General features: G+C 34.4%; 1 protein-coding gene across 1 annotated transcript in view; it reads left to right on the top strand.

The window, feature by feature from the left end:
- LOC132159382 (NLR family CARD domain-containing protein 3-like) overlaps positions 1 to 22,188 on the top strand; it is a gene marked incomplete at its 3' end in the record, with an annotated part of 187,679 nt that extends 165,491 nt beyond the window's left edge. Inside the window, exons 2-8 of the mRNA XM_059568883.1 lie at positions 12,139 to 12,249; positions 14,094 to 14,198; positions 14,402 to 14,486; positions 14,749 to 14,944; positions 15,037 to 16,897; positions 20,347 to 20,517; positions 22,041 to 22,188. Coding sequence (XP_059424866.1) covers positions 12,206 to 12,249; positions 14,094 to 14,198; positions 14,402 to 14,486; positions 14,749 to 14,944; positions 15,037 to 16,897; positions 20,347 to 20,517; positions 22,041 to 22,188 — 2,610 coding nt within the window. The remainder of the gene's footprint in view (positions 1 to 12,138; positions 12,250 to 14,093; positions 14,199 to 14,401; positions 14,487 to 14,748; positions 14,945 to 15,036; positions 16,898 to 20,346; positions 20,518 to 22,040) is intronic.
- Between the last annotated feature and the right edge of the window lie 4,094 nt (positions 22,189 to 26,282).

Genomic DNA, 26,282 nt, shown 5'->3' with positions numbered 1-26,282 from the left:
CTTTGTCAGATTATAATTTTTGGAAGAGCCAATGGGGGGATGATTTATGGATGTCATATGGGAGTAATCGATCAGCTGGTGTTGCAATATTAAAAGGTACATTTAAGGGGAAAATAATTCAAAACAAAATGCATGATTCAGGTCGATGGGTGATACTGGTTATAGAAAAGAATTATGAATTTTTTATTTTGGGGAATATTTACGCAAGTAATTTTACCACACAAAACAAAACTTTATTTTTGGATTTTGAAGACCAGATTGAAAAAACAGTGGAACAATATAGCAATGCGAAATTAGTACTTGGAGGGGATTTCAATACAATATGGGATTCTGAAAAGGATTGTTTTCCACCTCGTCTGAGTAACAGGTCTGTTCTTCCGGAATTGAATAGTATATGTTCTACTCTGGACTTGATTGATATATGGAGACATACGTATCCAGACAAAATTCAATTTTCATGGTGTATAGGAAACCTTTCTCAACAGTCACGCATAGACTATTGGTTAATTTCAAGGAATCTATTGGATTATGTTAATGAGGTCTCTATAGAGCCTTCTGTTCTTACAGATCACAAAGCTATTTTTCTCTCATTAAATACAACTAAATCCAAAGATACTAAAAATTTTACATACTGGAAAATGAACCAGAATATATTGACAGATGTGCAGTTTAGAGATAAAGCAAAAGAGATTATCATAGATTTTTGGAAGGAGGCAAATGTAACGAATTTATTTGGGGTAAATTGGGAATTAATGAAGTATAAGATTAGAACTTTAGCCATAAGGAGAGGAAAAGAAATAGCCAAATATAGAAGAGAAAACGAAGAAAAAATTATACAGGAAATTATAAGACTTTCTGGAAAGTGTAATATAGATCAAGAAAATAAAAATAAATTACTACAACTACAATTAGATTTAGATAAAATATATGAATATAAAGCAAAGGGTGCCTTCATAAGATCAAGGAAGAAATGGTTAGAGGAAGGAGAAAAAAATACAAAATACTTTTTTAATATGGAAAAAAGGAAGGTAGAACTTGCATCTATGGTCAAATTGAATATGAATGGACAGGTAACAGAAAATTTTAAAGAAATATCAAGATATGTGGCTGAATTTTATGAGAAATTGTATTCTTATGATAACAAACTGAGTAATGCACAGTCATTCTTAGATTCTATTAAAGATGACATTCAAAAGATAAGTGAGTCTTCTATTGAAATGTGCGACCAAGAGATTTCTTTAAATGAAATATCTCACTGTATTAATAAACTCAAAGACAATAAGTCACCCGGAAATGATGGTTTAATTAGTGAATTTTATAAATATTTTCAAAATGAATTATCCCCGTTTTTGTTAGAGAAGCGATACAACAAGGTTATTTACCCAATTCACTGAGACAAGGTTTGATAACTTTATTACCAAAGCCCAATAAGGACATTTTATTTGTAGAGAATTGGCGTCCCATTACGCTAATCAATAATGATGCAAAAAATTTTGCACAAATATTTGCAGAAAGATTGAAGAACTGTCTTGATCCCATAATTGATGAATGTCAATCAGGGTTTATGAAAGGTCGTCACATTTGTAATAATATTAGGCTCATTTTGGATTTAATCGACTACAATGAATTTATTACAGATAATAGTTTTGTTTTATTTGTTGATTTCTTTAAAGCGTTTGATACTATCGATCATAACTTTATGTTGGAGACCTTAAATTATTTTGGTTTTGGAGTATACTTTAAAAAAGCTATTAAAACACTGTACAATGACTGTAACAGCTCAGTTAAGTTATCATATGGAACGTCATCAAGGTTTAAAATTAATAGAGGTATACGACAAGGCTGTCCCATTTCACCGTTTCTTTTCTTACTGGTAACACAAACCATGGCCATACATATTAAAAGAGATACATTTTGTGGTATTAGATTTTTGGAGAAAGAGTTAAAATGCTCTCAATTAGCGGACGACACTGCTATTTTTTTAAAAAGTGAAACTGAAGTTAAAAAAGCTATTGAGTGCCTTAATGTTTTCTCTTCTGTATCTGGTTTATGTTTAAACATTAAAAAATGTGTGTTATTCCCCTTGAAAACATGTAATCATAATAACATTTTTGGTATTCCAGTAAAGGAGTTAGTAGATTATTTAGGTATTAAGATCTGTAAAGACCAAAAAGAGAGAAATAATTTAAATTTTACACCAATTATAAGGAAAATTAAACAAAAATTTAATTCATGGTTAATGAGAGATCTCTCATTAAAAGGAAGAATATTATTATCCAAAACTGAAGGATTGTCACGCTTGGTATATACAGCTCTTGCATTAGATGTTCCACAATCAATTATAAAAGAGGTGGATACTGTTTTGTTCAATTTCATTTGGAAGAACATACCTCATTATTTTAAAAAAACTGTTTTATGCAATCCAATTGAGGATGGTGGTCTAAATGTACTTGACTTTAATACTGCTAATTGCGTATTTAAAAATAAGTGGATAAAGAACTACTTTAACTCTAAAGGCAAAATTTGGAATATCATCCCTGAGTTCATTTTTGATAAGCTGGGGGGCTTAGAATTTTTTTTGAGGTGTAATTTTGACGTAAATAAGATTCCGATAAAGCTTTCTTCTTTTCATAAACAGGTTTTTCTATTATGGATGCTCATTTTTAAGCATAATTTTTCTCCACACAAATCTGTGATTTGGAACAACAAATATATTACATTTAAAAATAAATCTTTATTTTACAGAAATTGGTACAATAACGATATAATTTTGGTCAGACAGTTATTTAAAAATAATGGACATCTTTTTAATTACTGTGAATTCCTTGACTATTATAAGATCCCTGTAGCGGCTAAGGAGTTTGCAGTGGTTTTTGATGCCATTCCTAGTGGCCTTATTCAACTTTTATCAGGCAATATATCTTCCGAAGCTATCCCCATATATACTACTAATCAGTTAAGTATTGATGGCATGAAAATTATAGATAAAAAGTTTAATAACTTTTATATTAGAGAATTATGTAGGATTACGTTATTGCCTAAATTCAAACCTTTTTGGAACTCAATGTATAATCAGATTGATTGGAAAGAGGTCTGGAACTTACCCAGTAAATACTGTCTGACCAATAAAGTTAAAGAAATTACATATAAGATTATTCACTTGATTTATCCAGTGAGACAAGTAGTCTCAAGATTTTTTAGAGACATGGAAACTACATGCAACTTTTGTAATACAGAAGAAGAATCAATAAAACACTTATTCTTTGAATGTGTATTTACCCAACTGTTTTGGATTGATGTTGAATATCTGATATTTAAATTCACAAAATTAAAAATTCAACTATCTGGTAAAGATATATTTTTGTTGTACAAAAATAAGAGTGTGGAACAAAATTTTGTTGTTAACTTAATAATTATGTATGGAAAATACCATATACATAAGCAAAAATGGACAAATAATAAACCTAACATTATATTATTTAAAATTGAGCTTAAACATTATATTGAAGCCCTAAAAGATGTTAGAAATAAAAAAGCGAATCAGATGTATAAAATTTTTGAATCCTTTTCTTTGTCATTTTTTATTTTTTCCCCTGTGTTATTTTTTATTTTATTTTAATTTTATTGTTTCTTTGATGCTATTATGATTGTAATAGATAATAATACATTATGTTTCCTCTGTATATGTATGTTGTTATGCAATAAAAAAAAAAATAAAAAAAAAATTCAAATAAACTTTAATCTTCCGCCTATTTTTCATTCATTCTGGTGGATCGCCTCATTCTGTTTGTGACACTGTACGCTGCAAAACCGTGCCGTGTATTTACTACCAGGACGCAGTTTCCGACCGTGAGTTATTCCATAACGGACGCAAACAGTTCTGTCGCTGAAGAACTGAAACGTAAACAAAGGAATTATGATCCATATTACAACGTTATTGCTTCGTTGGACTAAACGTGCTTCATGAGATGTCGTTCAGTGAACCCTTACCTTTCTAACTAAAGCGGGATTTACAGCTGTGGATGTGTTTATGACTCGTTATTACTACGGATCTGGTATGTACAGCGTTTCTAATGTTCATGTTTGTGTGTCTACTGCTTACACAAATGTAGCAAATACAGTCTTTATAAGCTTTCCATTGAAAAACAGCGATCTGTCGTCGATGCTTGAGGCTTAGATCTTTATAATGATACATAGTTTGTCAAGATTAAATTTGTCCTGTTTCATTTAATCTATTGATAATCACTGACACGTGCAAGTTGAAAGGCGTTGAGAACGAGGACGTCTTTGTGCTGGCTATAATCTGATGTTCAGGAAAACACATTTAACCTGAGTTTTGATTTTTTTTTTTACATTTCTCCATACTCCTTTATTATTTGGAATAAATATCACACAAACAATAATTAAATACTTTATTAGACATTAGTTTCGGATGGTCAGCTGTTAAATAATGGTTTTTGAGTATTATTGAGCTTTGCTGTCAGGTTGGCAACCGATCCTCCTTTGCTTCTCCTTTAAAGCTGTCATGTGATGCTGCTAAAAACAACATTGTTTTGTGTATTTGGTGTAATGAAATGTTTATTTTCCACATACTGTACATTACTGTTTCTCCTCTATGCCCTTCTTCTGAAACGTGTCGATTTTCACAAAGCTCATTGTCCTCAAAAGTGAGGTGTGCTGTGATTGGTCAGATATCCAGTGTGTTGTGATTGGCCGAATGCCTCAAGCGTGTGACAGAAATGATACGTCTCTTAACATATTGTGATGCCCTGTGCGGCCGGAGCGACGAGACATATACATAAAACCCATTATAAACATGATATAAACATGATTTCTAGTCCTGTCTTCTTTTGGAAGGTGAAACAAAGTAGTTTCAGGTTCTCAATGAAACAGCGTCACACACCGCGGTCTTGAGTGAACAGAGGCCGGCGCTTGAGAACGATTCTATGAAGGACTTTACCTTGGTCTTGAGCAATCACACGTGATGACCCCGGGCTGGACTCCTCTTCATCCATGGTGAAAGTCTTAATGCAGGAAAACAAGCCCTGTGTTTCAATGTTCACACTATCCATCCTGAATATATGTGAGATTAGAATAAGTGTGTCCCAAAGCAGAGTATGCTGAAAAGAGTATGTCAAAAGTCCTCGGATGGTCGACTATTTCAGGTCGATTTTTGAAGTGTGGATCCCTGCACACTCTTAAATCAGGTCGATGAAGACTGAACACGGTAAGAAGAGTTAAAATATGCTTTATTTGTACAGTTGTATCCAGTACCATTACCGGAAATTGCTTTTTTATTTTTGTAATTTAAAATAATTGGACAAGTTATCTCTTCAGGGTCATTAGCGTTAACTCAGATTTGAGTGAAAAGTAATTTGGCAGATAACCTTTTGAGTAAAACACTGTTTGTACGTCATTTCTTTATCTTTCTGGGAGGTGGGGTGATTTAATAAGCTTTTTAAATAAGTTTTCAGTCCAATCTGACCTAAACACAAATTTTCACAACTACAGCTTTTACCATGTAATAAATGTGCCGTTTCAAAAGATTCATATCTATAATTTATGGGTAAAAGTTTAAAACCCACTTGTATCAGTAAACTTTAGTTCTAGTTTACTAGCTTGAGTCTATTTTTATGTACATTTGACAGTTCTCCATCTCAAGTAATGTTGTTTCAGATCATTATTTCATGCCATATTAATTCATAATAAGTTGTGGAAAGGTACTAAAAACATATTTACAACAGTTAATGTGAGTTCAGTGGATCAATTTAATATTATAAAGCGACAAAACCACTTTTTGAGTCCCAAAAAAAACAAAATAACGACTTTCCTACAATCTAGTAATGGGCCAATTTCAAAACACTGCTTTGAAGCTTTACGAATCGAATCAGTGACTCGAAGCACCAATATCTCATGATTTCAGCAGTTTATCCGTTTGATAGGAGATCCGAGTCACTGATTCGATTTGGAAAGATACGAAGCAGTGTTTTGAAATCAGCCCATCACTGATTGTTGAAAAATTGTTTAGTTTTTTTGGTGCACAATAATTCTCTTTGCTTTTATAATATTAAGGTAGAACCACTGAACTCACATTAAATATGTTTTAGTACCTTTCTGGATCTTGAGAGAGGAAATGTCATTGCTTTGAACGCAGTCCTCACTGAGCCATCGGATTTAATCTAAATATCTTAAACTGTGTTATGAAGATGACTGAAGGCCTTATGGGTGTAGAACAATATGAGGGTGAGTAATTAATGACAGAATTTTCATTTTTGGGTGAACTAACCCTTTAATATATAAGAAATTGACAGGATTTTTGCTATATTTTAGATTTCTTCCCTTGCAGCTGTTGGGGGTCATGACACAAAACGTGTGACGTGGAAACATCCTTTCCCCGAATGTTCATGATGATGTTGGGAGGAGGATCAACTGGAAGGGTGTGAATGGGAGAAAAACATTCAACCAGAAGGAGTCCAAGAAGTTCCTCCTGTGTAAGTAAATGTAATAAATATTTCCAGTATCTGCACGACTCGTCATAGACATAAACAGAGAGAAGTAGCTCCGGCTATAATGTTCTTCCACAAGATGCATGCAGTGCTGTTTATTAACCGCTAGACTAGGGCTTATATTTATTTATAAACTGTTTTTATATACAGGAGACTGGCTGATATATGATGCTATGAATTTATATTAAGTTACATTTAGAAATTAACCATATTGAGGCCATTAGACATGCAGTACTGTGTAATCATATGGATCCTAAATTAATTATCTGCTGTACAATTCACAATTGAGATTTATCACACCCCAAATAAGCCAAGCATCATTTTGCATGTTTAGTTTGTTTTTTACAACAAAATCAAAAGTGCCTTTTCTTTATTAAGCACTAAACTGTTATATTTCGAGCAATGGTCTAATATTATGTAAAACTATTTGACATTAAAACAATGTGAATATGACAGCATGCAAGATCTAGCTCTGGATAAAGACACCCATAATGAATCTGATCTGGTCAATGTGTGTGTGTGTGTGTGTGTGTGTGTGTGTGTGTGTGTGTGTGTGTGTGTGTGTCCAGAACTGAATCAGTGAGGAGATCACATTAATTTGCTCCTGATCTTCAATGAACAATGGCACTGGTACTTTCTTTAATTAATCCATGTATTCTGATTCTGATCTGATTCTGATTCTGATTCTTGATGGGACACTTGGAAAAAGTGTCAAGCCACTTTGATTATTTTTTGTCTATTGATGATGGACTGTGCTGAGAAAATTGAAAATTACATTAAAAACTTTTCCATGTATGTGTAAGTTGTTAATTTACTAGACAAGCTATTGGTTTAGAATGCAGTTAAAATAATGCATTCTTGATGCATGTATCTGAATGTGGTTATCGGTTCCTCCACCAGAGCTTGGTTGGACAACATTCGGTTCCTCTCGACAACAACATGTTGTGGCAAGTCATGTGTTAATCCTGGAAAACTCCTGTAAAGAGCTCGTAATGTACCTTCAGTCAGGCATCTTGTCTCCTCGGTCCAGTGGGCGAACCTTTTCCTGTGCCTTTTAAAAAAGAACAAATCTACTTTGTTGGCCCCAATAGCACACGTCTTGATGTGGACAATAAACAGGCTGCATTGAAACAATCAGAAGTACAGAAAGGAGAGTGAAAGAGGGAACAGCAGGAGCTGCATCTGTTAAGAGCAGGTAAGTTATAACCTCTCTATAGAGATATGATTTCTTCCCCTGAAGAGAGAAAGAGATGGCTGTTTTTAGTTTATACACGTTTAGAAAGAGAGGTTTTAATTTTCTTAAAGGGACAATAAGTAACTTTTTAGGTATTTTATTATCTAAAATCAATATTTTTATTCATAAATATGCCCTCAATGGTGTACAAATACCTATGCCAATGTTTACACTAATCCTCGTAAATGAAGAATTTATTATCTTTATATACATGGGACGGGTAGGTCGACGGAGGCTTCCATGTAGTTCCGCCATCTTGCAAAACTATAATAGCAGAGAGGGACAAAAAGTACTAAGCCAACGTGTTTCCACAACGCGTTTTCGGTCAGAGCCAGAAACGAAGGTGCAGAGCAGTGAGAGGCGCTTGAAACTGCACCGGCAAGTTTAAAAGTCTGGATTGCATTCTTATTATGGACCATACATATGCCGCGCCACAGGAGAAGAAAACATCGTCGCCAAAACGAAGTGCTATTAGAAGACATCCTGTCAAAGCTTTTTGGTACATATCGCCTACCGTAGATGCAACGCGCATTTGAAAAAGCGAGGCGCTGGAGAGCAAAATTAGTTTGAATGCAAAATACAATTTCACCACTAGATGGGAGTAATTCCTACTTACAGTCCCTTTAAGTATTTTAAGCAAACGCACACCTTTATGAGATACAAGTTAAAGAACTAAAGACAGAGTATGATAAAACACACATTAAGAGCACATATATTTGTCCAGATCAGTAAGTTATTTCAAGAAAACTGTATATTAAGATATAAATTAGAGAATTAGATCATCTCATTTGGAAGAAACAACTCAAACCAATATCTACATTCAAACCATATGGGACCAAAGTTTTTAATGTGGGTTTTATCACACATGAAGTATTTATGTATTATTTGACAAAATACTTGAGTGAGTTTGCGGTTCAACTCTTTTTACTTACAGACTTAGAGATTTGCATACATACATACATGCATACCTATTATAAATGTGTGTTTTGTGTGTTCACATCATAGACTGTAAAAAAAGAAAAAAACACTCACACATTTGTGATGATCCAGTCTAATGTTGCTCCAGAAACCATGTGGAGTATGTTTAAATGCAAGGAGTAAACTTGGGTCTTACCAGAAGAGCTTCTCATCATTATCAACATATATTTGATCGATATCAATATAATATTGTTTATCGGCACAGCCCTATGCTGGCCTTTGGCTGATTTCAGGCTTGTCCTTGACAACTTTTCTGTGAAGAGCAAACATTCAAGTTACAGTCTTTATGAGGGCATCTGACTGAAGGGTTTCCATGTAATAGTGCAGTGTAGCTGTCAGTAAAGTGATGCTCCTCAGAACAGATCTCAGTTAACACACATGACATACAGCTGATCTGGAGCTCTGCTGTGAGGAGACAGAAGTCCTCAGTTTAGTGCAGAAACTCATTTAAATACATCTACACGCCTGATGTGAACAACCACATGGTTTCATTCTTGTATTACTTCCATGTTTGAACACAGAGACAGGGTTTCACAGACAGGGCTTAGCTTAAACCAGGACTAGGACTTGGTTAAATCAGGATATTTAAATAACTAATAAAAAAATGCCTTAAGAACTTTACTGGTGTGCATCTTGAGACACGACAATGGTGCTGATATATTTTAAGATGTGTCAGTACAAGATATTATCAGTTAAGACAGCTTGAACATGTATTTTAGTCTGAAACTTGTCTGTGAAACCGGGGATAATGTTTATATACCGTTAGCTGTGCTCTCTTTTCAGTTATGAGGCCATACTTACACTTCCAAAGCATCTCTAACATTTCTTAATTCATTAACAGTCATGTCTATTAAACGTGATCGTTTAATTATTGTGAGGAGCCGTACTCATGATAAATCATATGAGTTCATCTAACCTGATATTTTACATTCCTCAAAACAAATATGTCTTAGTTGAGCTCTTAATGAAAAATATTTACATTTATCAATGTTTGAACTAAAAAAAAATACTAGAAAAATAAAACAAATAATGTAAATTAAATTGAAAGACAAATGATTAATTGGATGAAGTACTGCTTGAAAAACTTGTTTCAGTGTATATCTGCCTCTTATAGTGATCTTCATTTTCTCAATAACAATCCTGAACACTTTAATCCAAATTTGACTTTTGTTTGGTTTCAGCACATCTTCTCTAAGCATCATATCTTTTATAATATCATTAATACTCTGCTTCACAATGGTGAGGTGCTGCCTAAATTTCTGCCGTACTCATTGAATATCTGTCCATGTGAGAACAGATAAAGGTCGATCTCTCTCATCTCTCACACTTTTTACAGTCTAATGATTGAGATTCGAGTCTCAAACAAGATCTTTCTTCTGTGTTCCTGGGGTTTCTCTTCATCAGATCCAGAAATGTCTCGGTCTATCAGATAAACATCACACACTCTTTTACATTCCTAACCATTTATTACTGTACCTTCAATGAAAAGCATGTAAAAAAATTGGTTTATCAAGTTTTTTTAGTGTACAGTCTTTTTTCCCATAATATTACATCTCAGTATTTCAACAAACACTTTTAATTATTTAATAATTTATACTTCTCATTTTTCAATTTTCTATTGCTTTATTACAATTGACCTGTCATTGCTTAATACGATATTTATATACATTTCCTGTAATTAAAATCACACATCTTTCTTTTTTTTAATGTAACTCAATCTGTATATTTTCTGAAAGGTGCTGAGTTCAGATCTGCTGATGTTGGTCGTGTTATCATTGTATCGTTGCTTGTCATTGTTTGTTCTTCAGTCTCACTATGATCTTCATTTTACTAGTCTGACCTTCTTGCAAGAATAAAAAACTTTCTTTAATTATAAAGAGTTAGCCTGTCTCTTATGCTGATGAGAGTTGATTTAATTTTGCCCCAACACGTGACATTCAGTACGGTGACCCATACTCAGAATTCGTGCTCTGCATTTAACCCATCCAAAGTGCACACACACACAGCAGTGAACACACACACACACACACACAGCAGTGAACACACACACACACACTGTGAACACACACCCGGAGCAGTGTTCATCATTTATGCTGTGGTTCCCGGGGAGCAGTTGGGGGTTCAGTGCCTTGCTCAAGGGCACCTCACAACCCTAGGGTTAGGAGTCAAACTCTCTAACCACTAGACCATAACTTCCCCTTCTGCTACATTTAACAACTTTGAAGGGTTAGTTGTATAATGACAGACAGATCAATCATATCAAATAGACTATACAGGAATAGACTATGAATTCAGATTGAATGATTTATTCAGTTATTCTGTAGGTTATGATGAATAATTAAGATATATGAAATGTATCATTTATTGAATTAGTTCAGAACTCAATTAATTACAATGAACTTTCAGTTTCTACATTCAAATAGAAAATGCCCAGTTCTAAGAAAACACATGCATATACTGTTTTTCATAAGCATATATGGTCATGCAGAAGTATGTAAATTAATTTTTCCACCACACACGTCACTTTCACTTTTACTTTCAGAAGGAGGTGAATGGAGCAGATTATCATCTGAAGAAACAGCAGGTGGCGCTAGTGCACTGTTTTAGTTTGGGATCTGCTGTTAGAAGGAAGAAGAAGGAGAAAGCAGGTGTGTTTGTGCTTCACATTCCTGTCCAGTTGGTGGCGCTGATGCACGAGATCTGTTGTTAACTGGACTTTGATTTTCTCCAAGATGAAGTCGTGTCAGGTGACAAACATCAATCGTGAAGATCGCACAGGTGTTTAACAGCGATCACAAACCGGAAGTGTTTGAAAGACTTCTGGATTCTGTTCCTGCAGCACAAGATCGTCTGAACTACTGCAAGTAAGTCTGAATACTTTCACCATTACACTTATTTAGGAGAATGATGAACGCATTTCAGAGCTGGATGAAGCGGGATTTGTTCAGTTATAACTTATACCTGTCTGTCACCGAAGAAACAAACCACCGAGAAACAGAGAGATATTAATAAAACAAACCGTTTAAAGAAGATGAATGTTAAAACATGTTTACAAGTTTTTACAAATGTAGCATTCAGATTAATTCTAAACGTGTTATTTTATTTCTCCTTCTTCCATTTTTAAGACGCGAAACCGAAAGTATTCTGTGATCAAATCAAACCTGTTCTTCCGGATAGAGAAACGATAAAAATGAGCAAAACTAATCTTCTTTTAAACTTCTTAATGATCTGATAGTAATATGTATGTAAATATAGACGTGTGTTATGAGTGATCTGAAGAGATTATTACATGGCAGTATGTTTGTAGCATATTTTATTTGTATAATGATTGCTTGATAACTCAGAGATTCAGCACTAGTTATTTTCTTCATCATTTGTTCCTCTGAACTCTCATGATCTTGATCTGATTGTCATGTCCAGGTCATGATGAGCATCTGATCGTCTTCAGAGACACAAAGATCTCAGTGTTGAGCTGTTCATCTGCAGTATGTCAGAGAAGAGAGGAAAGATGAGTCTCTCACACAAACAGAGGTAACACTGAGTCTGCTTTCAGACAATCATTTTAAACACTGCTGCACTTTCAGAGGTTTGCTGGAAAAAACACAACCTTAACAAACTTTTTGTTATATTTACAAATGATTTGCAGAACTTCAGAGTTTCGTAACTTCCTACTTAAACATAACATTTATATATATCTATCATAATCATCATTTACAGTCCCTCAATCTCGCTCAAAAAAAAAAAAAAAGCCAATAGATTTTAAATATCTCAGAATAGAAAATCCAAATCATCATTTACAGTCAATTTACACTCTTCAGCACTGAGTCTGTACTTAAGTAAATTATTCCACATCAGTGATTTTAGTTTTTAGGTCATAAATTGATTGTCAGACATTAAAAAAATGATTGCACACTTATTTTAAAGGTTTATATGATACTTTTGATTGTTCTCATTTTCCTTTAGTGTGTAATGTATCTGTTTGTGTAAGATCTTCAAAGTTACAAAGGTCACCGTCTCCTGTAAAGTTATTTATTCTGTCTAACAGAGAACACTGATCTAGAAATGATTAAAATGCCTTGACTGAATCCAGATATTAATTTCACAAATGTGTGCATCACAATGTGAAATATTAGTGTAATGTTGTCCAAAGGTTTACACAAAGAGAAGACGAGTCTTCAGTGAGTTGTAGTGTTGTCGTCATGTTGTGGAGACGCTGTGTGTTTGGATGAGAAAGCAAACCCTCTTTGTTTGGATTCAGTGTTTAAGATTTATTAATAACTCTGTTCCTGAACCGTACGACCCAAAGGTTAGCTTGTGTACAGCACGCTTTATGAAGCTGCAGTGCGTTTTCTCCCAGCTTCCTGTGTACAACATCAGATATACACAGCTAAATACACTAAGCATAAAATACAATAAACCACACCTAAATAACTGTATTTTATGTTGACACTTCCGAACATAGTTGTTACAGTGAAGAAGAAAACTTATAACTTTATGAGTTTGTATCTGAAATGTAAGAGAATTGCAAAATAAAAGCTTATCTCTGTTAAACGTTCAGCTCAGACTTGGACTCGGGGTCAAAAGGATGCAGTACATTTTACAACAACATTGTTACTGTTATTACACCCAATAAACTAAGTGTGATAAACTTTTAAAATAGTGTCAGAACTGTGTAGCAATGACATTTCTACTTTCTATTTTTTTTTTTTTTTTTTAATCTCAAAAAGATCAGTCAAATATTTGTAAAAATATATTTAGTCTCACATTTGAAGTACTTTACAGAAATTGTTAAACAAATGTGAGTCTGTAAGTAAGAATGACTATCTTTAAATGTCTGCAGATGTTTCTGTGAAGGACTAGAGAGAATGTGTGTCAGTATAAAACACAGATGAACCTCCTGTAGAAAAGTTTCTCTTCTCTCTTTGTGTCATTAGTGTAAGATCAGGATCACATGTGTCTGTGAAGAGTGACCAGTCAAAGGATGAACCACCAGACTTCAGTGAGAAAAAAACATCTATCAAAAGGTATTTATTATCTTTGACATTATAATGTTGTACTGGCTTATTTCTCCACTAAGATGCTTGTGATAGAAATGAATGAAATAAAACAATAATTCTCTGATTTCCTCTTTATTGAACTCAGTCTGGAGCTTCTTTCCAGTAACACAATCACACAAGCAGACACAAGGAGGTATAAATTAACCATGGAAAATAGATCATGCAGCCAAACATGAATATGTCTTTCCATCTCTCCATAGTCATAGATGAACAAATGCATGTCTATACTGTGCTTCATTACCATCCTCAACAGTGAAGCTCTTTAAATGAGACTGAAGGAGCTCCTGTAGTAAAGTGTTTTGTTCTTTGTGTCATTAGTGTAAGATCAGACTCACATGTGTCCAGCTCTGTGTCTGTGAAGAGTGACTGGTCAAAGGATGAAGGACCAGACTTCAGTGAAGAAACAACATCACGAACCAAACGGTATTTGATCTGTTTCTTATTTTTCTTTAAACATAGACTGTGTCAGAAAGTGTATCAGAGAATAATTATCATAAAACTACTTGTAGTCCATAAATTTATCACTTATTTATTGTTTTTCTCTTTGCTAAAATGTTTACAAGAAATTTTGGTCATATTTCTTTTCCTAAAAATGCAGTATTTTGATTTATTTTATTTACTCTCAGGCTTCAGTATGAAACATTAGATCCAGATTTACAGTCTCACAGGAACCACAAGAATTATACAGACAGTCTCCTGCAGATCTTCCAGGTAATAAAACACATTTTCAAGAATATTTAATAATTATAATAAACAAATATGTTATTGAATAAGAGTGTGACAGAACTTGTATTTCAAATTTTTACTTTTAAGAACCTATAAAATAAGATTGAAAGCCTATTTTTATTAATATTTACAACAAAGTAATGTTTATCTCAACTTGATTTTTGATGAATATTTTTAATTACTGAATAAATAATTGTGACCAAATATAGGATTTTTTTCTCTCATTCATTCTTGTCTGTTTTTATAGGATCTTGAGAGCAAAGTAATCACATTTCTAAAGAAAGAACTGGAAAAGTTTAAGAAAATATTACAAAAAGAGGACATGCAATATTTTGTGAAGGACTTTAATGAGAACAGATGCAGTATGAAAGAAGCAGCTCTTGATCTCACGCTCTACTTCCTGAGAGAGATGAAGCAAGATGAAGCTGCTGATACTCTAGAAGGTAAGAGACTCATAATCATCTGTCAGATTGACAATTATAAATGTAGAGAGAAAATAAGATTAAACAGTATCTGTATTTTTGTTTCTGTTTAGATGAGCTGGTCTTCATTCATCAGCTAAAGTGTAGCCTAAAGAAGAAGTATCAATGTGTGTTTGAAGGAATTGCAAAGCAAGGAGACTCTACACTTCTGAAGAACATCTACACAGATCTCTATATCACTCAGGGTTGTAGTGAACAGGTCAATACTGAACATGAGGTGAGACAGATTGAAGTTGCTTCCAGACGTCATGAATCACAGGAGATACAGGTTGAGTGCAAACATTTGTTTGAAGCACCTGAACAAGACAAGCAGATCAGAACTGTACTGACAAAAGGAGTTGCTGGCATCGGAAAATCAGTCTCTGTGCAGAAATTTGTTCTGGATTGGGCCGAAGGAAAAGAAAATCAAGATATCAGCTTCATATTTCCTCTTCCATTTAGAGAGATGAACTTAAAGGAGCAAGAAAAACTAAGTTTGATGGACCTTATAACTCAGTTTTTCCCAGAGACAAAAGGACTGAACCTTACAAGAAGAAATCAATTCAAAGTCTTGTTCATTCTTGATGGATTGGATGAATGTCGACTTCCTGTAAACTTTAAGGATAATGAGACGTGTTCTGATGTTTCATCACCAGTCTCTCTGGATGTTCTCCTGACGAACCTCATCAAGGGAAATCTGCTTCCTTCTGCTCTCATCTGGATCACCAGCAGACCAGCAGCTGCCAGTAAGATTCCTCCTGACTGTATCGACCGGCTGACAGAGATACGAGGATTCAATGATGCACAAAAGGAGGAGTACTTCAGAAAAAGATTCACGGATGAGAATCAGGCCAAAGAAATCATTGATCATGTTAAACAATCAAAGAGTCTCTTTATCATGTGCCACATCCCAGTCTTCTGCTGGATTTCAGCCACTGTTCTCCAGAACATTTTAGAGGAGAAAAGAAATAATGTTGTGAAAAACAATCAGACTGATGATGTCTCCAAAACACTGCAGGAGTCAAATACTGAAGACACTCCTAAGACTCTGACACAAATGTACACACACTTCCTCAGATTTCAGATCCAGCAGAGCAGACGAAAGTATGATGGAGAACATACACCAGATGTTTCCTGGGATAAAGATGCCATCTTTTCACTGGGGAAACTGGCATTTGATCAGCTGGAAAGAAACCATGTGATCTTCTATGACACAGATCTGGAAGCCTGTGGTATTGACGTCTATAAGGCATCAGTGTACTCAGGCATGTGTACCCAGATCTTTAAGGAGGAAACAGGGATCACTCTTGGTACCATGTACTGCTTCGTTCACTTGAGCATTCAAGAGTTTATTGCAGCCCTTTATGCACATCTGTTTCTAGACATAAAGAAGAAATATGTGTTTGATCAAGACTCTACAGAACAGAAAAACAAATATTTCCTTCAGATCCTTCTTGGACAATCCAAAAAAACCATGATTGATTTGCTCAAGACTGCAGTGGACATGGCACTAGAGAGTGATAATGGACACCTGGATCTTTTTCTTCGCTTCCTCCTTGGTTTGTCACTCCAGTCCAATCAGAGACTCTTACAGGGTCTGTTGAAACAGAAAAATAGAAATGAGCAGAGCAAAAAGGAAATAGTTCAGTACATCAAGCAGAAATTACAGTCTAATCTGTCTCCAGAGAGATCCATCAATCTGTTCTACTGTCTGAATGAACTGAACGACCAAACTCTGGTGAAAGACATTCAGACCCACCTTAGCAAAGGAAGTCTCTCATCTGCTGATCTTTCTCCTGCCCAGTGGTCTGCTTTGGTCTTTGTGTTGTTGACATCAGAGGAGGAGCTGGAGGACTTTGAGCTTCAGAAATTCAAGAAATCAGACGAGTGTCTCATTAGATTATCAGCAGTCATCAAAACCTGCAAAAGAGCTCTGTAAGTTAATATATTTTGTCATGTTTTGTTCTCATCTTAAAATTACATTAATCTACACTGATACATAGCAGGCTTGGACACTGCTGATTTATTGAGTGAGTGACATGACATACAGCCAATTATGGTGACCCATACTCAGAGTTTGTGCTCTGCATTTAACCCATCCAAAGTGCACACACACAGCAGTGAACACACACACACACACACTTTTATTATTTAATAATATTACTATTATTATATGTAGCTTTTTTGCTCACATTTTTGGTCAGTTTTCTCTTTGATAATTTGCGGATGCCGAAAATTCAGTGCATACCTACCTACATCCCCTCCTTGTTTACAAATCCAAAGCAAGTCCATACATCCGCATTTAAATGCAGAAGGGGCTTTCCTGATAACTTTCTGCGATGGCGTCATCTTTATTTTACTAACTTGCTGCATGCTGAAGGCGACCCAGCTGAGCTCACCAGAAAACTCAACACAACCGTCTAGTGGATTGTCTAGAAATTGATTTTATTATTCTACCAAATAGTATACTAAAAGATTGATACTTGGCATCCGTGTATCAATACAGTATTGCCGTGGAAAATATTGCGATACTATACTTAATTGTAGTACACTATCGTTTATTGACGTTAACCTAATGCTGCGTTCCAGACAGACAACTTGGATATACTAATTATGACACAATACAATAGTGTATTATATTATAGTCTTTAATAATATACTTTACATAATAATATATAACATACTTTATATATTTATATGTAATGTTAGGTAAAAAAAAAAAGTTAGCCTAAATACACTGTAAGTCGCTTTGAAAGCTGTAGTGTGGAGTCAGACACGCTAGGATCCAATTGCAGTAGAGCTGATACAACTAATCGATTTAATCGATTAAAATCGATTATTAAAATAGTTGTCAACTAATTTAATCATCGATTAGTTGCTAAATAACTTTTATTTGCCATAAGTGGCTCATTTCGTGCATATTTTAAATCTGTGGTGACCTCAGTGTGGTAGTAATGAGCCACCGCAGGTTTTACTCAGCCAGTACAGCAGGAGAAGTAGCGAATAGCCAATAGCTGGCCTCGTTTTATGTCACGTGCTTCCCGAACAGTTCTCTGCAGCATTCAGCGGGATGGTGGAGACAGACGGCAGTGGAGTAAGCTCGAGAAAGAAAAAGAAAAAAGCGGAAGATAAAACTAATCGAACGAAGTCATCCAAAGTGTGGGAGTACTTTACTTTGAGCCTTCAAAAAAAAAAAAAAGAGTAACCTGTAAACTTTGCACTACTGAATTGACTTTTATATTTTCAGATTCTCCAGTACAATGTTGTTTGCAATGTTTAGTCGTAAAAGCTGATAACATTGCTTTTTAACAAGTTAACATTTAAAGCTTTACAAACATGTTCTGTGATCAGTTTGTCGTTTACCAGTTCATAATTCAGTCTTGCAGCCTAATTATGACTGAATGAGAGAGGTAAATGTTTAAATGTATTTGAAATGCACTGATCTTTTTCACACAGCAAGTTTTTTGTCTGTCCAATTTTTTTCATATTTTTTCAATACTTTTTTTTTCTGATGGATTTTACTTTAAAATGTGAGTTCCATTCAGGTTTCATGCCATTGGCACTTTATTCGAATGATTGTTTACAATTTCACAGCATAAGCTATGAAGCTGTTTCCCAGGTATAAAATGCAATGTACTACAATTTTATTCAGTTTTATTCTTATTCTTAGTGAAAATATGTTCTGAAAGATTCCTTAATAAGCTTTGTTTCGGGATGTTAAACTACTTTAGGAGCCCTAAGGACGGCCATGGTGAAAACTTTATTTGAAATCTCCTTGTGAAATTTGCTAGAGTACGTATGGGTCAGTGTTTTGATTGCAGAAGAGTTCGACAAAGGATTACTAGCACATAATAAAACACAACTCCAGGTATTTTTTGATGAGGATATGACAATGCAAAATTGTTAAAATCTCTGAAAAGTCTGTTGAATGATAAAGACCCTTTATTAATAAGTTACTTGGGGAAAAAATGGGCAAAACTAAAATAGAGGTACATAAACCGATTAATCGTAAAAAGAATCGACAGATTATCAAAATAATCGTTAGTTGCAGCCCTAAATTGCAGTATTAATTTATAGAGTGGTCAGACAGGCAGAAATCAGAAACAGCATCAAGAGTGTCCAGGGATATCCAGAAATCAGTAACAATACCAGACAAAGGTCGGGGCAGGTGGCAGAGAATCAGTTGGTATACATAATCCGAAGTCAAACAAGGAAGGAACAAAAACTAGGAAAACGCTCAGAAATGTCTGACAGAACTAAACAAGACATCGCAATGTGAGTGATGTTTCACTGATAGGAAACAGGTGTGGTTCAATAATGAGTTCCTAGGCAGGGGTTTATGGGAAATGTAGTCCAGGGTGTACTGTGTCGTGTGAAAGTCTGTGGTGAATAAACAGATGTGCAGTGACCGGATCATGACAAAAGCGTCTGCTAAATGCATACATTTATTTAAATGTATTTATTCATATACAGTAGAGAGAGAGAGAGAGAGACGTTATTTCCGGGTCCAATACACAGCTAGTTTTCGTGCACTTCAGCAAGTCATTGACATATTTTTCCCCAGTCTTTGAAGCATTTCCTACATCTTTTATTTTTTTTCAGTCATTTACTTTAAATGTGTATTTCTATTTTTTCAGTCCTTTTTAATTATTTCATTTATTATTAATTTAATAAAAAAAAAATAAAGACGAGTCATAAGGTGTACAATAAAATCCTTATATTATAATCACATTGCACTTGAATCAAGTTAAAGGTGTAATCTGCCTATTGTCCTGCAGGTGACTGATTAAATCTGTCTTCTTAGGATGCACTTAGGGCTTAACGATTATTCCAGAGCACTCGTAGATCTACGATTATTTTCAAGTGCTACTTAAGTTACGATGCTTTTGGGAAACAGACAGTGATATTAAGATCAGTCGTACGATCATTTTTACAAACTTCTTAGGCTTACAAAGCTTTTGAGAACCCTGACCCTGTTTAGTTAGCTACAGAAGAAGCACATCATGTTATTATAAAACACATTGTTCCATAGTTGTTTATACTCCAATATGCAGTTCAACTTCTACAACTTCTGCTATAAAAAAGATGTACTCTTGCATATCCTCAATGCATAAATGATTAACCTTCAGATTCTCCACCTCAAGACACTCATCCAGATAATAGAGCAGCACTTTGAAATGTATAACTCATTGCCATTAATGATATAAACCTGTTATTAATTTACATATTTTAAGTAGGAAATTTGAATCAATGCAATCTTAATATATATGCAGTGTATTTACTGTTCATCTAAAAATAATTGGTATATATATATATATATATATATATATTTACAATTGTATTACATGTATCTAACTCTGTGATTTGATTTATTTCTCTTGTAGGCTAAATGATTGTGGTTTAACAGACAAAAGCTGTCCAGCTCTGGCTTCAGTTCTTGGATCAGATACCAGTCTGAAAGAGCTGAACATGAACAATAATAATCTGCAGGATTATGGAGTTAAAATGCTCTGCACTGGATTGAAAAATATTAACTGCAAATTAGAGATACTCAGGTAAGTTTTGTGACAATCTGTAGTGTTTGGTTAGAAGATCCATCTGTTAACATCAACCTAGATCATTTGCCACATAATTGAGGACAGAACTGCTTCAACTCAGTGAAATTTGCAGCATGAACTCTACATTCCACATTCTCTACATTCTCTACAACTCTACATTATCTCTCTCTACTATATATAAATAATTACATTTAAATAAATTCATGCATTTAGCAGATGCTTTTATCCAAAGGGACTTACAGTGCATTCAGGCTAACATTTTTTTTTACCTAACATTATATATAAATATATAAAGTATGTTATATATTATTATGTACAGTATAATATTAAAGACTGAAATATAATACAATATTGTATTGTGTTATAGTTATTATATACAAGCTGTCTTTCTGCAACACAGCATTAGGTTAACGTTAATAAACAATAGTTTACTCCAATTAAGAGCCATTCTATAAGATGACATTTCAGTACTTGAAAAACGGACAGCGACTCCTAAGTAGCACTTAAAGCACAGCTACATGCAACTGTGTTTATTGCATTGTTACGAAACGCACGTGAAACAATAACGAACGATCACAAAATTACTCGTAGAAAACGCTCTTAAGCTCTAAAGTCAGGAAACCCGGCCCAGGACTGTACAATTAATCAAAATCAACTATAAATTGTGATAAGGGGTAATGCAGTTATCAAATCACAAAAGGCTGCATTTTAAGTTAGAAGAGCAGAAGTTATAATTGGCTGTTAAATAAAATAAAAAAAGGCAGTTGAACAAGTTATTTTGAGTTCATAACATAAATTTAAAAGGTTCACCTAGTTTTGTGTTCATGTAATTTCCAACATTGTTTGGCAGACAATGTTAACAGATTTCACCAGATGTATACAACAAAGTGTTTATAAACCTGTTATGAACTAAACACAGAAATTTAGAGGTCACTGTTCAGTTTTCCACCAAAATAAAAGCCTGATGGCCTAACATTTGAAAGTAAATAAATTAAGACATAATAATTACAATAATTAATCTATCATTCAATCCTTCAAAATTGAAATCCTTCTTCAAGCCGCTTGTTCAAATACATTTTATGACTCATCCCTGAACCAAGCAGAAGTATATTTGGATGATGTACTTTGGGATGACTGTCCTGCAGGAAAGTCCATTGATCATCTGTGTCTCTAGGAAACTTTTAATGTCTTGGAAATCTTCTTATAGTCTTATACTTTCTAAAGTAATACAGTTATTTATTGTCTATAGCTTTTGCTAGATCTCTGTTGACTTTGCCATTTTTGCTACAATCTCTGAGGGGTTGAGTAATTTTGATTAACTGTAGGTTATAATTGTGGAAAATTAAAATTGCATTTGTTGTAGTTTCAGTTCACCAATATATAACTTTACCCAGCTTTACTGTGAAAAGAGTCCATTCAGGCTAAAAATCCTGTAGTGCATCTTTTTATTTTCTTCATTCTAGAACATGTACTTGTGTGACAATCTGTGTTATAATGAAGAATAACATATTTTCTAATAGACTTTCAGACTGCAGTATCACTGAAGAAGGTTATAAAGCTCTGTCTTCAGCTCTGAGATCAAACCCTTCACACCTGATAGAGCTGGATCTCACAGGAAATGATCCTGGAGAATCAGGAGTGAAGCTGCTCAGTGATTTACTACAGGATCCAAACTGTCAACTCAACACACTGAGGTGAGACCTGATGAAATAATGTTAAATAAGTTATACACATGTAAATTACTTAAGTTACAGGTTAATCAGACATTTTGGGTCACTAGATGTGCTGGATGAGCTTCGATAGTTAACATTTATGATTGTGTTATTGTGGACATTTCTCATGAAAAACGTATTCAGTGTGATTTATTAACCTGATTGTTTAAAAGTTACTGAATGCACTGTACATTAATGTCCATCAAGCTCAGATTCACAACAATGTCGATCACTGATCTAGAATAGAGAACTGGATTGATCATGACGTCATGAAAGTGAAGCCACTGCACCGCCATATTAGTTATCCCTAGTGTGTGTGTAAACGTTCTATTGAATTAATAGGAAATTGTATGATTTTAACGAGAAAACATCAGATAAGTCAGCCTTTTTAAATTACATTAGCGAACATCATGAACATGATAAATACCAGACAGACACGACCTCAACGTATAACAAATGACAAAGTGCTCATTCTGAAATCTGAAGAAAGAGTTATGCTTTGTATACACACATACCTTTTTTCGCCTTGAACAGTTATTCATTGTTTATATAATTATGTTATACTGTTTTTATTCATACAGTAGCTGCTAACTGCAAATGTTTCAACAAGGCTTTCGTTAACAGCATTAATTTTGAAGCAGGTAATGATTTAAATGGTGGTTAAATTATTATTAATTTAGCATTCAACATTTTACATGGAAACAGTAGATAATGATAGTAAACATATGCGTGATCTTGCAGAGTCTGAAATAGATGTTGCTCGATCAGGACATTAAAAATATACACATCATAATTTATTCAGAGAAATAACTGAATACAGACATTACAGACATGAAGCTTTATTTCAAGATGGTTAATTAAGTTTTTAATTTCAGTATAGAGCAATTTTAACAGAAGCTATTGTATTATTCATTGTATATTCAAATCAATTTCTGATTATAATAGGTTCATATTTAATAATTCCTGCATAATTACGTACATAAAGAAATAGGCTATATTTTGTGTTGGATCAGTTACCTGTGTTGTCAGTGCGCAGCACACACACACCTAAACAGTTTAAATATATACTTATCCTGCCCAAAAAGACCATAAACACCGCAGATAACATGAATTAAAAATACATTTACATACACAAAACATAAAAAATAATCCCGTTTGACTGATTTGCTTCAAATCGGGTGATTTTAGGTCAGCGGTTTGCATGTGACTCAATGGTGCTCTCTGCTGGTAGGGAATAGTAAGATGAGGATCGAACACTTCTGTTGACTTCACTGCCTTTTGGCAGTTTAGAATGTGATGAGTGATCCAGTCATATATAGATCAGTGTTGTAGATCTACTACAGTAGATATATTACAGGCCACAAACATGTGATGTGTGTCAGGAGAGGATCAGTGATAACTGTACACACACACACACACACACACACACACACTCACACACCTGTATGAACCTGCAGTTCCTCTCATAATGAGCAGAATTACTGTTGCATCAACACAGACATCAGTTAACTAAAACTATCCAGAGATGGTCTGAACCCAGATCATGTTCCTGTTAGTGGATCAGCAATCCAGTGTTTGGTGAATTCTGCTTCATAATAATAGGAAGAGCCGGCATCAAAAGATCAACTAAATATATCACTATGAATGCTTAGCTGTCACAAGCTAGTTATCTCTTTGCTAACTTTCCTCATCTCCTGCTTAAAAGCCAGAAAGATCTTCAGATGCTTGAGAATCATGATCTAGTGAGCTTTTGCCCCTGAGTTTCTTTTAAATTTACTTTTTTCTTGCACATTGAATTGAATCCAGCTTCATCTTCTCTTCTGCAGGTTTTTTGGTCCTGCTGCAGATGAAGGCTGTCAGTATGTGACTGGAATTGTGGGTAAAAACCCGTTACTCCTGAGAGAGCTGAATCTGAGTGGACGTGAACTAGGAGACACAGGAGTGAATCAGATCTCTGCTCTACTGCAGGATAAACACTGTACACTCAGTACACTGATGTATGTTTTTTTTCATTGTTACAAGGACACTTTCAACCCTCAAAGACCGATATAGCCGCCCGCGGCTAAAAATAACTGTTGTTTTTTAATGTTTAATAAATTTTGAACCACTAATCCAATCTGAATGCTTTTAAAGTGATGTAAAGAACTGATTCTCCACGTTTTGGAGATGTCCTATTTATCTCATTTGGATATTCAGAGGCGCCGTAGTGCACGTGATCACGTCATCACATTTTGACAACATTGATTTGTCAGAAGAAACCAATGCTTTCGTTCCTCTGAGCCAAACAGAAATGATTGTTGACGCGTAGCCCCACCCCAAGCCAAGATTGGTTCAAACTGTACCATATTCAACCAATAAGTAGTCATTTGAACAACTACTAAACATATTGCTTTTGAAATATGAACGAACACAAAGTGAAAGTGAAGTCTGTCACGAGTGCATGGATACAAACGCCAACTAACACATTTGCATGAAAAAATTCTCCATTCCAGTTTGATCACATTACTCGATAAAACATTCTTCCAGAGCTCCACAGGTCTACACAAGTGAATTTTAGCAAGTTCAAGTTGGCCTTTTGTTCTTCTTGATCTGCATATAGCCTTAGACTTTCTAAAGTAATATTATTATTTATTCTCTGTAGCTTTTCTATAGCTTTTGTGAGATCTCTGTTGACTTTGCCATTTTTGCTAAAATCTCTGAGGGTTGAGTAATTTTGATTGACTGTAGGTTATAATTGTGGAAAATTAAAACTGCAAAAATTTTAAATTGCATTTGTTGTAGTTTCAGTTCACTAATATATAACTTTACCCAGCTTTACTGTCAAATGAGTCCATTCAGGCCCAAATTCCTGTAGTGCATCTTTTTTATTTTCTTCATTCTAGAACATGTACTTGTGTGACAATCTGTGTTATAATGAAGAATAACATATTTTCTAATAGACTTTCAGACTGCAGTATCAGTGAAGAAGGTTATAAAGCTCTGTCTTCAGCTCTGAGATCAAACCCTTCACACCTGATAGAGCTGGATCTCACAGGAAATGATCCTGGAGAATCAGGAGTGAAGCTGCTCAGTGATTTACTACAGGATCCAAACTGTCAACTCAACACACTGAGGTGAGACCTGATGAAATAATGCTATATAAGTTATACACGTGAATTATTTATATTATATATAAATATTAGTGTATTATTTCTCTAAATTATTAAGGTATACAATTTATTGCATCAAAAATGTTCAAAATGATCAAACATGAAAGATGAGAATTCTGCAGCTTCTGTTGTTTTGATGATAAATGTCAGCACAGTTTAGTTGTGTTAAAAGTTACAGCTTAATCAGACATTTTGGTTTATTAGATGTGCTGGTGTTCAGTATTTCAGTGCCTCGATAGTTAACTTATGATTGTGAAAAATATTCAGTGTGAGGAGTTATCCTGACTGTTTAAAAGTTACTGAATGCACTGTACATTAATTTCCATCAAGCTCAGATTCACAACACTGTAGATCACTGATCTAGAATAGAGTACTGGATTACTAATGACATCATGAATGTAAAGCCACCATATTGGTAATCCCTAGTGTGTGTGTAAATGTTCTATTGAATTAATAGGAAATTGTATGATTTTAATGAGACATCACATAAGTCACCGTTTTTAAATCTGAAGTATCCCTGTACATTCTTACAATGCAAACACTCAAGGGAATTTCCCCTACTTATTAAAAAGCTACGTTCATTACAGTAGCGAATATCATGAACATGATAAACATCAGACGGACACGACCTCATCATATAACAAATGACAAAGTGCTCGTTCTGAAATCGGAAAAAAGAGTTATGCTTCGTAAACACATCTTTATTCGCATTGAACAGTCATTTATTTTTTATATAATTCTGTTATAGTGTTTTTATTCGTACAGTAGCTGCTAACTGCAAATGTTTCAACAATGATTTTGTTAACAGCATTCATTTTGAAGCAGGTAAGGATTTAAATGGTGGTTAAATTATTATTCATTTAGCATACAACATTTTACATGGAAACAATAGCTAATGCTA

The sequence above is a fragment of the Carassius carassius genome, chromosome 16, assembly GCF_963082965.1.
Source record: "Carassius carassius chromosome 16, fCarCar2.1, whole genome shotgun sequence".
In the NCBI taxonomy this organism is placed as follows: Eukaryota; Metazoa; Chordata; class Actinopteri; order Cypriniformes; family Cyprinidae; genus Carassius; species Carassius carassius.
Note: the sequence above shows the minus strand (reverse complement) of the source record. Positions and strands in the feature narration are given on the sequence as shown.